Source organism: Panthera uncia, chromosome B4 (assembly GCF_023721935.1).
Source record: "Panthera uncia isolate 11264 chromosome B4, Puncia_PCG_1.0, whole genome shotgun sequence".
NCBI lineage: Eukaryota > Metazoa > Chordata > Mammalia > Carnivora > Felidae > Panthera > Panthera uncia.
In genome coordinates, this window is record NC_064809.1 from 76,508,423 (window position 1) to 76,522,868 (window position 14,446).

The 14,446-nt window shown below is 52.6% G+C and overlaps 1 protein-coding gene across 1 annotated transcript; it reads left to right on the forward strand.

Annotated features, from left to right (window-relative positions):
- Positions 1-2,849: 2,849 nt before the first annotated feature.
- Positions 2,850-14,119, forward strand: LOC125919079 (keratin, type II cuticular Hb5-like). The gene is made up of 9 exons (XM_049625526.1): positions 2,850-3,272; positions 5,962-6,170; positions 7,659-7,719; positions 8,310-8,405; positions 9,151-9,315; positions 9,551-9,676; positions 10,538-10,758; positions 13,211-13,242; positions 13,952-14,119. The coding sequence occupies exons 1-9, from the start codon at positions 2,850-2,852 to the stop codon at positions 14,101-14,103; spliced, it is 1,485 nt and encodes a 494-aa protein (XP_049481483.1). The 3' UTR covers positions 14,104-14,119.
- The last annotated feature ends 327 nt before the right edge of the window (positions 14,120-14,446 follow it).

Genomic DNA, 14,446 nt, shown 5'->3' on the forward strand with positions numbered 1-14,446 from the left:
CCCCCCCCCCGCCCCCCCCCCCCCCCCCCCCCCCCCCCCCCCTCGCTGGAGCCATTACGCATTTTTTTTTTTTTTAACACAGTGAGCTTCCTTTACGATACAGGAATACAGGAACACATTTACTAATCCTGGGAGTTCTGCCTGTTCCAGAAAGTAGGCCCTTGTGGAGAAAGAGGTCCCAGGTGCTTATCTTTGTGCCCTGTGACCCCGGCCACAAGATTAGCAAGATTAGGCCAGACATTTGTAGTTGGGTCACCAGAGATGCTGCTGGTCCCGACCGGTGGGAAGCTTTCTGCCACGCCTTCCTGCACACTCTGGAGGGGCCCACTTTGAAGGCGGGCCACATAATTTCAATTCCAAAGACACCAAAGTGAGTTTGCTTTTATTTTTCCCACGCAGTGCTGGGACCGGAAGCAGCTCAGGCACCCACAGGTAAGCCGCGTGGCCGAGTGAGGAGCAGGCCCGAACCCACACGGCCCACTGGTCCCCAGCTCCCTCTCTGTATCCCCCGAAACTGCCACGCCCGGGCCTCCCTCTCACTCTCTCTGCTCAAAGCACACTGGCCTCCTTGCTCCCACCAGGCCTGTTCCCACCTCTGGTCTTGGCACTGGCTCGTCCCCTCAGCTTCTCAAACTCTGTGCTCAATGGGGAGCAGGGCAGCCTGTTAAAATTGGACCCCATCTTTCTCCCACTTCTGTAGAGTTCCCCTTTCCTGTTCTGTTTCTTCTTAGGACACTTACCACCATCAAATATACAATCCATTCACTTGCTAAGTTTATTGTCGATCTCTCCCCCTGGAACGGGAACCCACGAAAACATACATCTTTGTGTATTTTATTCACTGAGGTATCCCCAGCTCATAGAAAGGTGCCTGGCACATAGTAGGTGCTCAATAAGTCCTTGTTGAATGAAAAAAAGAAACAAATAGGGCCCAGTGTGAGACAGGCCCTTCCAGACCATCAGGTTTCTGTTTTGCTTCCTTGGTCCTCCTGTCCCCCCATGGAGGAACTCTCTCAGCTTCTGGCACACTCAGCTCCCCTTCCCACCTGTTAGGGTTAGCGTGGGAGCCGTGCTTCGGGGGCCACAAGAGCAAAAGCGTAGAGCAAGTTGTTTCTGCAGGAGTGCAGTTTGTGGGGTGTCTCCCCCGGCTCACCCCAGACTTGGTTCCCCCTTGGAGCTCTGTCCTCCAGATTCAGAAACAGGTCCTCATCTCAGACCGGTGCTCCCTCTGGATTCATCCTTATACTCCTTACCTCGAGTGCGATTCTGTCCTCTGTGTCTTCCTGGTGTGAGGTGTGTGTGTATGTGTGTGTGTGTATGTGTGTGTGTGTGTGTGTGTGTGTGTGTGTGAGAGAGAGAGAGAGAGAGAGAGAGAGTGCGGAAAGACCCTTCCCATTCTTTCTGGCTCTGTTTGGCTCTTTTCTTATGTCCCCTCGCCAAGCCTGTTCCCCCAAGAGGGAGTTCTGGAAGATGACTCCTCGTTCTGGTCCTTGTGCACAGAGATTCTCTGTAATGAGATCTTTACTCCAAGGACTGGTTTGCTGGGGGTTTGGGTATCATGATAGTCGGGGCTGCAGGCAGGGGTTTTCCCCTTTGGGTCCCATTTCCATCCTGCTGTTCTGGGGTGTCACAGGGAAAGCATCCTGTACGATCGGGGTGGGAGGCTGGGGGTGAGCAGTCTTGGCTGATGGCTCAGTTTTGCAAAGGACCTGAGGAACTGGGTATTTGTCTCGTCACCAGGCCTGCGGTGGTGGCTGTCCCCGGCACCTCTGCTTCTATTCTCTCTGCCACATGTCGCCATCCTCTAGGACCTGCCTCGGGTCTCGCCTCCTTGTGACATTCCACCTGCCATGAGTGGCCCTCCTCAATCCTCAGCATTCCTTTTACACGATCACTTGTCTTTCCCCCTCTTGCCATGGATCTTTCCTGCCTCTGTCTGGGGTCCCCATGAGACCCAGGTTCTTCAAGAGCGAGCTCTGTCCACCGAGCTTTATTTCCCTCGGCATCTGAATTAGGGCCTCGCTCTGGTGGGGCCTCAGCACTGGCCTGTGAATGGAAGCACCTCCTCCAGGACAGCCCCCGTACAGCCTGGCGTACAGGAGGCTCAATCACTATTTGTGGACCAGATGAGGAAGCTGTCCAGATACTGGCCATTCCTTCCTGGGTCCAGTCTATTCAATTCAAGCCGTGCTTCCCAGGGACCTACTATGTGTCAGTTACCATGAAGGCTATCAAAGTAGAGAAGACGTGCTTTCTGAATCAAGGAGGCTGTACCGACCCCAGTCACTCTACTGTCAGACAGAATGTAGGAAAAGCAGGTGCAGGGAAGGCTTGAAGGGTTCACTCTACTTGTGCTCACCCTGGAAAGATGAGCCAGGCATCCTTGCAGCCTTAGGGGGGAAAACACGTGATCTGCCTGCAAGGACGGGCCCGTGGGACCTTATGGGACATGGGACCCTTCGAGTCTCAGGAATGTGCTGGCCCAAGCCTCCACTTGCCCCTGTGGGATAATGATCCCAGGTGGACTCACAGGGTGGGAGGGGAATTAGGGGCCAAATAGATATGTCTAGGCCTGTGGGGTTGCAAAGGCAGGGGACAGGTTTATTGTGATGCAGGGTCTCCCTGAGATGCTCATTAAAGGAGACAAGTTTCAGCTTTCCTTCTCGGTCTGCCTAGCGGGAGATTCCCACGCTCATAAATAGCTTTAATAACTTTCTCCTGCCTTTTATGTTGTTGGGAGGCCCGTCGTCTGCCCGATAAAAAGGCAGGGGCACAGACAGGTCTCCAGCGTGAGACCTGTGTGCTTCGGGCCTCTCCATTTTCCCTGCACTGCCCTGCACCGCGGAGGCATGGCCAGCCGTCCCCACCGCATCCGCTCCGGCTATGGGGTCAGGAACTTCAGCTCCTGCTCTGCCGTCCTGCCCAAGCTGTCGGCCCACAGCTGCTCCAGTGCCATGGCCTACCGCGGGGGCAGTCCTGGGGGGCCCGGCTACAGGCGCCTCGGGGGCTTTGGCAGCCGGAGCCTGTGCGCAGTGGGGTCCCCGCGGATGGCGGTGAGCTGTGGATGGCCCCTGCGCAGCGGGGGCAGCTTTGGTTACCGCGTAGGGGGCCTTTGTGGACCCAGCCCGCCCTGCATCACCAGCGTGTCGGTCAACGAGAGCCTCCTCACGCCCCTCAACCTGGAGCTTGACCCGAATGCGCAGTGCGTCAAGCACCAGGAGAAGGAGCAGATCAAGTGCCTGAACAACAAGTTTGCTGCCTTCATTGACAAGGTGGGTCTGTGGGCTGCTCCCTGGGGCTGTGGCACAGGAAGGGGCGAGGGACTTGGAACCCAATCACCAGCCGTCTTCACGTTCTCTTAGTCCCAGGCCTGCAACCCGTCAGCACGTGGCCTTGGGAGCATGACTGAATCGGGCTCTTGGTTTTCAAACGCTACCAGGAGAGTCAAACACAACGATGAATGTGAAACCAGACAGAACGGGAAGTTTATTGAGGCGGCTTCCCTGCCCAGCAAGAGCTGCGTGTGTGTCTGTGGCTCCATCTTCGGGATCTCAGCCATCACCCCGTGAGAAGGGGGGTGGGTGGGGTGGGATGTCTGCTTAGGTTTGTGTGGAGGTGCCGCCCTCCCCAGGGTGAAAGGATCCAGGATGAGGAGGGGCCAGAAGCTCCTTGCCTGCTCCTTCTAGTAGGAAGGTTGTGAGTTCCCGGGATTTCTGCCCCAGGCGCTTTTCCCCACCCAACGTTACACAGATTAAACACAGTGAGTTGAGAAACTTAAGGGGGCAGCCCCTGGAGGGGCTGTTGAATTGCACTCTTCAGATGCTGGGGTCTCTGAGCCCACCTTCTGGTTGGACGCATAGCTCTGGTGTCCTCTAACTCAGTGGCACCCCCTCTGCGAGCCTCTCTGGGGGAGGACAGCCCCTGAAGTCCAGGAGAGGAAAGGGTCCCCTTCTAGGGCTAAGTGCTGTGCACATCTACACCGAGGGTCTTTGTAAGTGGACACACACAAGAGTGACGGTGCATGGAGGCCTTGCTCTCTGATAAGAGCCACCATCAGAAATAGGCATCTCTGCAAGCGAAGGTGCTGTCCATTATTCTTTTTTCTTTTTTAACGTTTGTTTATTTTTGAGAGAGTGCCAGCAGGGGAGGGGCAGAGAGAGAAGGGGACAGAGAATCTGAAGCGGGCCCTGCGCAGTCAGCAGCGCCCCGACGCAGGGCTCGAGCTCACGAACCACGTGATCATGACCTGAGCTGGAGTCAGATGCTCAACTGACTGAGCCACCTAGGCGCCCCTGGACACCTACTCTTCACATGCTGCTGGCTCATCCCTTCCGCCAGCACATCGTGTGGGTCTTTCATTATGCAAGGACACCCACCAAGGGCGGCAGGATGAGGTTGAAATCCAGCCCATGCTCGGCTCACCGGGCTGTATGCCCTGGAAGGAGGCTGTGTCTGCCTGGAGTGGCCCCTTTGCCTAATTTGCTTGAAAGCACAGTAAGGTCCCCGAACATGCAAGGACCTTTGCACGTAGCCTTTTGGACAGCACGCAGGTATGCAGTCTCTGTGTGAGCAGTCAGTTCTGGTCCGAGATCCAGATTCTTGCCTGAAATTATTCAGTTATTAAACCTCGGCAACAAATCAGATTTCTATGATATGGTTTGCGGGCCAAGTAAAACGTGCCTGCAGGGCAGAAAGAGCCTGGGGACTGCCAGGGGACATTGCTGATGCATTTCTACTGCCTCGGTTTACAATGAGGCTCCGGGAGAGTGGGGCACAGGGGCCTGGTTGGTGGCAGAGTCAGGCAGGGGAAGGTCTCCTCATTCCCCATCCAGGGTCCCTGGGATGGGCTCTCCTGCCCCAGGATCAGAGTGAGGGAGAGTCGTGGTGGGTGTGTTTTAAAATCACTGGCATAAAAATGCCTACAAACTTAGTGGCTTAAAACAATACAAATTTCTTATCTCATGAGGTCAATACCAAGGTGTTGGCATAGCTGCATTTCTCTCTGGAGGCCATAGGGGAGACCTGTTTTCAGGGACACGCACGCTTTTGGCAGAATTGCGTTCTGTGTGATGGTAGGACTGAGGTCTCTGTTCCCTTCCTGGCTGGCTGGCTGGAGCTCCTTCTCAGTTTCTGGAGGCCACTGGCATTCCTTGACTCAGGCTCCTTCTCCCTCCACCTCCAAAGCCGGTGATCATGGCTAAGGCTGCCTCAGGTTTTAAGTCTCTCCTCCACCTCTTCCTTCTGTTCACCTCTCCACTCTTCTGCCTTCTTCTTCCACTTTATTTAAAAGCTTTTAAAAAATGTTTATTATTTATTTTTTGAGAGAGGGAGACAGAGCGCAAGCAGGAGAGGGCAGAGAGAGAGGGAGACACAGAATCCGAAGCAGGCTCCAGGCTCTGAGCTGTCAGCAGAGAGCCTGGCACGGGGCTCGAACTCACAAACCGCAAGATTATGACCTGAGTGGAAGCCGGATGCTCAACTGACTGAGCCACCCAGGCACCCCCTTCCTCTCCCACTTTAAAAGGCCCATTATGACACCTTGGGGCCACCTGGATAATTCCAGATCTCCTGATCTTCAGTGCCATAACCTACATTCCACCTGCAGGGTCCCTTTTGCCACATAACATAACAGATTCACAGGTTCCAGGGATTAGGACGTGAACATCTTTGAAGAGCCATTTTTGGCCCACCACACACGGTCGAGAGTGTTTTTGCAAAATCAGATGTTATTTCATTCTGTGCAGAATAAATGCCACAAATAAATTGTGTGCTCTACTGGGAGAGGGGGATAGGGCGAGGGAACATTCCTGGGGGAACAGCCGTGACCTGCACTTTCAGACTTTGCCAAATGATTTGGCCTTTGGGGGAAGGTCACAGCCTGCTGCGGGTCAGAGATCATCCCCAAGGGCAGAGAGGGCTCAGGGCTCCCCCTGAGTCTCTTTCCTCCACCCTGGGCGGCAGGTGCGCTTCCTGGAGCAGCAGAACAAGCTTCTGGAGACCAAGTGGCAGTTCTACCAGAACCGCAAGTGCTGCGAGAGCAACCTGGAGCCCCTGTTCGAGGGCTACATCGAGACGCTGAGGCGGGAGGCCGAGTGCGTGGAGGCCGACAGCGGGAGGCTGGCCTCGGAGCTCAACCACGTGCAGGAGGTGCTGGAGGGCTACAAGAAGAAGTGAGTGCGGCCGGGCTGGGGGTGGTTATGGGTGTGGGGTAGGTCTTGGCTGGGTCCACACCACTCTACCAGAGGTGGGGATGGCTGAAGGTCAGGGCCAGTCCAGGCTACCTCTCTGATGGTTCTGTTTTCTCAGCCTGCTCTATCTGGTCTCAGCTCCCAGCTCTTGTAGCCCCATCCTGGGAAATGGGGAGAGAGCTGGGGAGAAGAGGTACTCCCAGCCTGGGAGGGTAGGACACACATCCAGGGCACACAGTGGCCTAGAGACACAGAGAGAGGAACAACAACGGAATGGGAAGAGAGAGGTCAACAGACTGGAGGAAAGAACTTGGGAATAGTCAGCACTAGGATGTGGGGAGAGGAAAGGTCCCTGGGGAGGTATCTCCAAGATGATCCGGCCAATGCCATTCAAGATAGCCAATAAGTTTGGAGAAGTCGTTTATTCACTCTGTGGATAAATCACCAGGCTCTTGTTCTGCAAGGCTCTGCAATTCAAAGGCCCGCGTCAATCTTCCCTTGTAACCTGACTTGTTTAGGTTGGCCATTGCCTAGTTTAAACTCACCGGGTCACTGACACCTTGCTCCTCTTTCCCTGTTGATAGGGATGGAGAGAAAGGTGATCCTGATATAATCTGTCCTGATCATTCTAATTGGAAGTAACCGGAATTCGGATCTTGGGAGATCGGGTGTTACCATCCAGATGGACCCAGCAATGGGTTTACACTTTCCTTGGGGGGATGCAAATGCAGACACAATTCTGTTTGCAGGTGTCAAGGCCTGTCTCCCAGTCTGGGGGGGGTGTGAGGGCCAGTAATTACATAGCCCAGAGTTTATAGCAGCCCAAATTACTCTGTCATTAAAAAGTCATGAAAATCATGCTATGAGGACTCTGGTCATCCCTGTGGGCTGGGCAGGGCTGCTGCAGGAATGACCACATGGGCAGGCACAAGAGAATGTGCCAGGCAGTGCAGGAGGGCTGTGGAAATGCCTCCCCCCCCCCCCAGCAGTCAGGGCATAATGGGGTGCTTCCAGGATTTCAAGTCCTTGAGTATTGGGGGAAGGGAAGAGAACATCACAGGGATGGTTTCATGGAGCTTAACGTTTTGTACAATTTTCGGGTTGAAAGACACCCCCCCGTCCCCTGGAGCATCTCTCTTTTGCTCATCCCGCAAATATTTCCAGCATGCCTTATTGCACATCAGGCAATGTAGCCCAAGATGCAGAGAGATTAAATGGCTTGCCTGACGTTTTCCAGAAACTTCAGTCCAAGCTTGGACCAGAAACCAGAGGCTTGAACTTCATGTCCAGTGTCCTTTTGGTGGGTTCTTCGTGACTGCAAAATAGAAGTCCAGAGAGGCCAAGCCTCTTTCCCCAAAGCACACAGCAAGTCAAGGGCAGAACTAAGGAGTCTTGAAAAGCTAGGGCTTGATTGGCCCACCCAAAGCCTTCATCCCCAAGGGCCTCTCCATCTGTGCTCTCTCTCCTCAGGTATGAAGAAGAAGTGGCCCTCAGGACCACGGCTGAGAATGAGTTTGTGGTGCTGAAGAAGGTGAGTGAGTCCTCCCACATGGGGAAGAGTGAAATCTTAGATTCTGGACCTCTGAGACTAGCAACTTGCCAAGTTTGCAGCAGTCCAGTTGTGGTGGCCAGGCGCTCGACTCCCCTGACCAATGGGGGCCACTTGGTTGGCAATGCCCGCATGAGAGGGAGACTGATTAAGTGACCACTGTGGCTAATCAGCCAGACAGCAGCTTGGTGAGACCTCGGGCCCGAGAGTCAGCTACTTGGATGCTGCCCAGCCTGGGTGCCAAGGACGGCCTGGGGGTGGGGCACACTCATGGCTCTGTGACCACCACGTGGTCATGCTCCATGGGCCAGTCTAACTTAGTAGTAGCAGCCTGGCATTTTGGGCTGTGATATTAGGCTACTCGCTTCAGGAAGGTCTCTAATTCTGGAGGAAAGAGAAAAAATCTGTCGAGGTCAGACTTCTCTCTACTCCCTATTTGAGGTGGCCCCATGGATGTTTCTGTGATAGGAGAAGAGTGGGACAGAACATAGCCTCGGGGCCCCATATAGAGGGCAAAGGTCCAGGGGCCCTGAGTGACCCTTGTTCCACCCTTTCCCATGTGTGTCCACCAGGACATAGACTGTGCCTACCTGCGCAAGGCTGACCTGGAGGCAAATGTGGAGGCGCTAAGGGAGGAGATGGGCTTCCTACAGGCCCTCTATGAGGAGGTGAGTCTCTCCCCTTCTCCAGAAGAGCAAGCGAGGGAGGAGAGGGCAGAGGGTTTTTTGCGTTGTGGGTTGTCTTGGTCCTTTGGCTTTAGAAAGTATTGTCCATCCCTAACACTTTTAGAACCTAAACATCCTTTCCTTCTGTGATCAGAGGAGATTTTTCTCTTGCTTAGGCCTCCTTTCAAAATGGAAATGGGTGATTCCCTTCCTTTAAAATTATTTGTGGGGTGCCTGGGTGGCTCAGTCCGTTGAGCATCCTCTTGATTTTGGCTCAGGTCATGATGTCATGGTTGTGGGATTGAGTACCACGTCAGGCTCTGCACTGGGTGTGGAGCCTGCTTGGGATTCTCTCTCTCCCTCTGCCCCTACCCCATTTGCACACTCTCTCTCGTTTTCTCTCTCTCCCCCCCCAAAAAAAAACCCCACACAGATGATTTGAAGGACTGTGATTCATTGCCTATCTACACAGCACAGCATGAAGTGGAGATATGACAATATAGGTGTGGGTATATAGATGTAATAATATCTTATTAATTCAGGTAGTATGAAAAGTTCATTAGAAAACCCAGCACTCTAAATCTGTCCATTGTCTGGTTGATTAGATTTATGGAGATAGCTAGAGCTGCACTTCTGGAATTCTCCAATTTTATTTCCTAAAGCTTCAGGTGGGGATGGTTTTTTACCTACAGCAATGGGAATCAGAGGGGGATTTGGAGCTGAGGGCACTGGTTGCTGTCTCCTACAGGAAATCTACCTCCTTCAGTCACAAATCTCTGACACCTCGGTGGTCGTCAAAATGGACAACAGCCGGGAGCTCAACATGGACTCAGTGGTGGCCGAGATCAAGGCTCAGTATGACGACATCGCCAGCCGTAGCCGGGCTGAGGCCGAGTCCTGGTACCAAACCAAGGTGAACTGGAGGGCCGAGCTGCCCTTTGGGCAGGGAAGATAGCCAGAACCTGAAGCTTCTCTGGGAAATGCACCCATGCATTCAGAGGGGCTCCATCACAGGCCCAAGCAGAGCAGGGGTAGGAGATGGGACCACTGTAGAACAGCAGGCTGGCTCTTCATAGTGACGACCCAGCACCCCTCCAGCAATGTCACAACCATTGGCTGGTCCTGAATGTTTGTCTCCCAACCCACAGTGCGAGGAGATGAAGGCCACGGTGAGCCAGCAGGGCGAGAACCTCCGCAGAACCAAGGATGAGCTCAATGAGCTGAACCGCATGATCCAGAGGCTGACGGCAGAGGTGGAGAATGCCAAGCAGCAGGTCAGGGGGTGCTGAGACCTTGCTCGGTGTACCTGCTGTTTCTGACCTGTTCTCCTGCTGCTTCTGATCTGTTCTCCTGCTGCTTCTGATCTGCTTTCTGCTTTCCTCCTGCCTTGAGTTGCTGCTGCTGTCTTTGGAGAGGCTTATATTTTAACCACCTGCATCTGAAGGACCGACAAGCACTGTTTGCACAGAGCATTGTGGGGGAGGATTGGTCTGTCTACCTTCTCTGAATTCTGCTCCTATTTCCCTTCATATCCCTCCAAGGTTTCTTTCCTTTAAACATACATTAGGCAATGCGGTCTAGTGCAGGTTGTGTTCTGCTGGCTCTCCCCCCACCTCTCCAGATGGATTTGAGGTGCACAGACCTGACCTGGTCCCACGCCACTCTGTTCACAGTGCACGCTAGCACTGTCTGTGCATCTCTGTAATTGAACATGGCTTGTCTCTCATTCCATTTCCCACAACCTCTCTGAGTCTCAATTTCTCCATCTGTTTAATGGGAAATAACTGTGCCTGTTCTGACACGCTCAGAGTAACTGGAAGCAGATAGGCAACATCTGTGAAAGTGCCTTGTAAACCAACAATGGTAAACAAGTGTAAGATACTATCACTAATTATTATCAGTCCTGTTCCAGCACTAGCATTTCCTCCCTCTAATGGCTCACTGGGGACTTGAGTTTTACAATAAAATTAAGAGGCACATACATGGAGGGAGAAAGCTCCAAAGGGCCATTATTTTCCTGCCTAGTTAATTTGCAAGTGGACCATTTGGAATAGAGGTGAAATAGGTTGATGGAGGCCATTGGGGACCCACTAGGTCCCCTTCTCAAGCTTCTCCCCTTCTTCCCTCCCTGACAGCGGTGCAAGCTGGAGGGCGCCGTGGCTGAGGCAGAGCAGCAGGGCGAGGCAGCCCTCGGTGATGCCAAATGCAAGCTGGCGGGGCTGGAGGCCGCCCTTCAGAAGGCCAAGCAGGACATGGCCTGTCTGCTCAAGGAGTACCAGGAGGTGATGAACTCCAAACTGGGCCTGGACGTGGAGATCGCCACTTACAGAAAGCTGCTGGAGGGCGAGGAGAGCCGGTGAGGACAGGGCTTAGGGTCTCTTCACATCCCCACTCAGGGCTGGAGGACTGCCTCAACAGACTATCATCCTCCAGGCAGAGAGTGTTCAAACTGGGAAAGACTCCAGAAAGACTCTAGAAATCAAGAAGTCTAACCATTTTCCCATTTTCAGATGGGGAAACCGAGGCCTAAAGAGGGGAAGGAACTTGTTCAAGGTGACAGCTAGGTAGTGGCTATGCTAAAATTACCATCTCCGGTGATTTTTTCCCTCCCACACTGCCCCTCCTGATGCAACTAAGCTCATTCCAAGGCAACTACTTTACCCTGTTGACTGGAAAGGGGTTTCTGCAATCACATCACAGTGGATTGTAAAAGCTGGAATCATTCAGAGGATTTGCTAAAGGCCATTTGACTTGGCGTGTACAGACAAGGAACCCTATAGTCTCATGTTCAGGAGCATCAGATAGAAATGACCAGCACAGGGTCCTTGCTTAGTAGGGAAAGGCAGGGGCAGCATAAATCGGGCTCTGCTGACAGTTTGAGCCAAGAACTGGGGCAAGTGAAGTCAGCAAGGGAAGGAGCAGTGTGGATTTACACCTGGGGTAGTGACGAGCATTTAGCCTGGAGGTAGCCGCATCGTTACTGCCTCCTAGCTGGGTCCCATCATGGGGGAGCAAGCTGACTGGGGGGGAGGACAGTTGCATAGAAAGGTTAAGATCACAGGTTGTGAGCCATCTAGACCACCTGGATTCACATCCCAGCTCTACCACTTACTAGCTCTGAACCTCTGGGCCTCAGCGTCCCGATCTGTACAACAGATAATCATAAAACCCAGCACTTTACGCTGTTGCAAGGATTAAATGAGTTAGTGTGAATGGAAATCACCAGTAGGGGCAGGTTACGGTCAGAACAAGAATCTCTCTATCCAGGGTAGCCAGGCAGGGCTGTACCACGGAAAGGCTCCTTACTGACCAGGTTAGCATTAGAAATCTGACGTGTGTCGCCCCCTAGGCAGCTGGCCATGCTGCTGGATTTGTGCCACGCTTGACCAAAGCAGGTAAACTCTTCTGTCCATTTCCTCAGGACTCTGGGTGAAGCCACCAGATTGATCTCCTCCTTTTACACTTAAGCCTCTGGCCCACTCATCAACATTCAGTAAGGCACTCAGCATTTGTGCTGTGAAACTTACTTTCATCATCATCATCATCATCATCACTGATGTATTAAGAACTCAATTCTATAACGCATGAGGCACTGTCTCCAACACATGAGATTTTACAAGATGGTTGGGTGTATGGAGCTTTGCATATTGTGGCCACTGACCTTTTGACAGATCTTTTCTTCTTGGCATTTAACAAGTGTAATTGGATTACCCAAGTAACCCTCACTGCAGAAAACACAGAAAATGAGAAAACAAAGCAGCCGTAATCACTCAACTTGGTGACAGCTGCTGCCAGCATTGTGGAGCAACAGGCGCCATGATGGGCATTGGCTAGAATCTTCTGGAAGGGCACAGTTCCAAGGCTGTGGCAGGGTCAGATTCACGTGGTGGGAGAGTGAGCCCAAAGCATAGATCCTTACTGAAAAGCTGTAGTATGTTGAAGTGCTCAGTCGGGCAGAAGGAATCAGATTGGAGATTTACTGGAGGAGATGGTTTGAAGCTGGGGGATAAAAAAAGAAGGTGATGTAGAAGAGAAAGTGCAGGTGGGCGTGAGGGAGGAGGGACCCATGGCAGTGATATAAATGTCTCATCATCAATGAGATGTTCATAATGTTAGTAGCAAACACAGTGGATTTACTGTGTGCCAGGCTCTACCTGTAGGCACTTTGCAATGTAGAGCTTGCAACAGTGCTGGAAGGTGGGTATTATCATCCCATTTCATAAATGAGGAAACTGAGGTACAGAAAGGCTAGGTGATTTGTCCAAGGTCACCCAGCTAGTGATCTGGCTCAGCCAGATTTGCGCCCAGGACGCCAGGCTCTTGACCACCATTCCCTCCTGCCCCCTCTGCATGTATCAAGTCAGATAGATATCCGGGGTAGCATTTAAGCTCGTGGGATAAAAAAAAATGGCTCAATTAGCATGCTAGGCAAGCTCTTTCCCACCTGAAGGTGTCCCAGTTAGGCAGTGGCTATTCCCATCACCTCTTTGGCCATGCTGGAACTTCCAGCCAGGGGACAAGGTGGATAACCCCACTGCACCCCACGTGTACCTTCCAGTACACCACATTTCCATGGCCGAGAAGCAAACAAGGCATATAAAGTGGCCTTTGGGTCCTGCAACCTAACATTCCCCTGTCCTTTTGGGGTCCCTGGGAGCAGTGGCGACACTGATGCTCTCTGTGGTAGGTGGGCAACACGTCCCCTCCCCTCAGCCCTGCTCTCTTCGCTCAGGATGGACCAGAACAGACCTGCCGCAAGAACAGAGGAACCCCATTCTAAATGTTCACTCTCTCTTTCTCTCCTGCAGCTTGTGTGAAGGCGTGGGCTCCGTCAATATCTGTAAGTTGTGTGCATGTGTGGGCATCGTTCTTTTGGGTGTTAATATTGGGTTGCATCTAATCGGTGACTGAATCTCTGTCTGTGGGGCACCGGGCAGGGGAGATGTGAGCTGAGGTCTCTGGGATCTGGACAAATGGATGGTCCAAAATATTTGGTCCCTACGTGGAGCCATCTGGAATATCCGTGAAGCATAAGTGAATGACTGGGGGAAATTCTGCCCCGCTGACTGGTTCTGCAAAAATAGCTCAAGTCTTTCAGTTACACACAGGATACTCTTCAAGTGGCACAATATTTTAATAGGAAGAAACATTTTTGATGTTTATTCTGATCGTTTGGGCCCACTTCAGGCAACTCTTTACCTTGAATAATCCACTGTGTACACAGTCCCTAGGCTAGGTATCTATCTGTTCTCATTTTTCCAGCAACCATGGTTCTAGATGATTCCTTCACTATGACCCATCAGTTTTTGCTCAAAGATTGTATAAACACATCTCAACATTAGTCTGGTTCAAGCAGAGTTAGGTGTCCAATTTGCGAACCACACTCCTTCAAGAAGCAGGTGGCAATGGCTTTGGATTTGCCGGTAGGTCTAAAGATTCATGATGCTGATCCCTCAGAAACATGAAAGTCAATCATTGGTGGCAAAAGGTTTTGGGTCATGTAGTGTCGGGGATGGAGGAGAATTCTGACCCAGTGTCTCCTCCCGCAGGTGTGAGCCGTTCCCAGGGTGGCGTGATCTGCGGTGACCTCAGTGCCACTGTCCCTCGTGGCCCAGGGGTTGTGGCTTCCAGCAGTGGTGCCCTCTGCTCCCCCTCTGTAGTGGGGGCCTGCTCCGGTGTGAGATCCGTGCGGTTTGCATAGTGGGCAGGGGACTCCGGCGGGTGCCCCCCTCTGATAGGGGCACGGGTGGGGAGCAGGAGGGGAAAATCATTTCTCTCCCAGACCCCCATGCCTGTTTAGTAATTTCCCCTGGCTGGAACCCAGACTGTCTCTCCAGTTTTCTTCCTATTGCAGTTATGATTTACTCTTTGTGTGCAAACCCTGGGTGTAACATTACTGCCACCTCTGTTAATTCCCCCTTCCCTGTGGTCCAGGAAAGGCATGTAAAGGCTTTTTGATATAAGATGCTCAGCCGCTTTCTTCCCCAGCTAATTTCAGGTTAGCAAACATTTTACTAAGTCTGCTTACTAAGTACTGGCCGTGT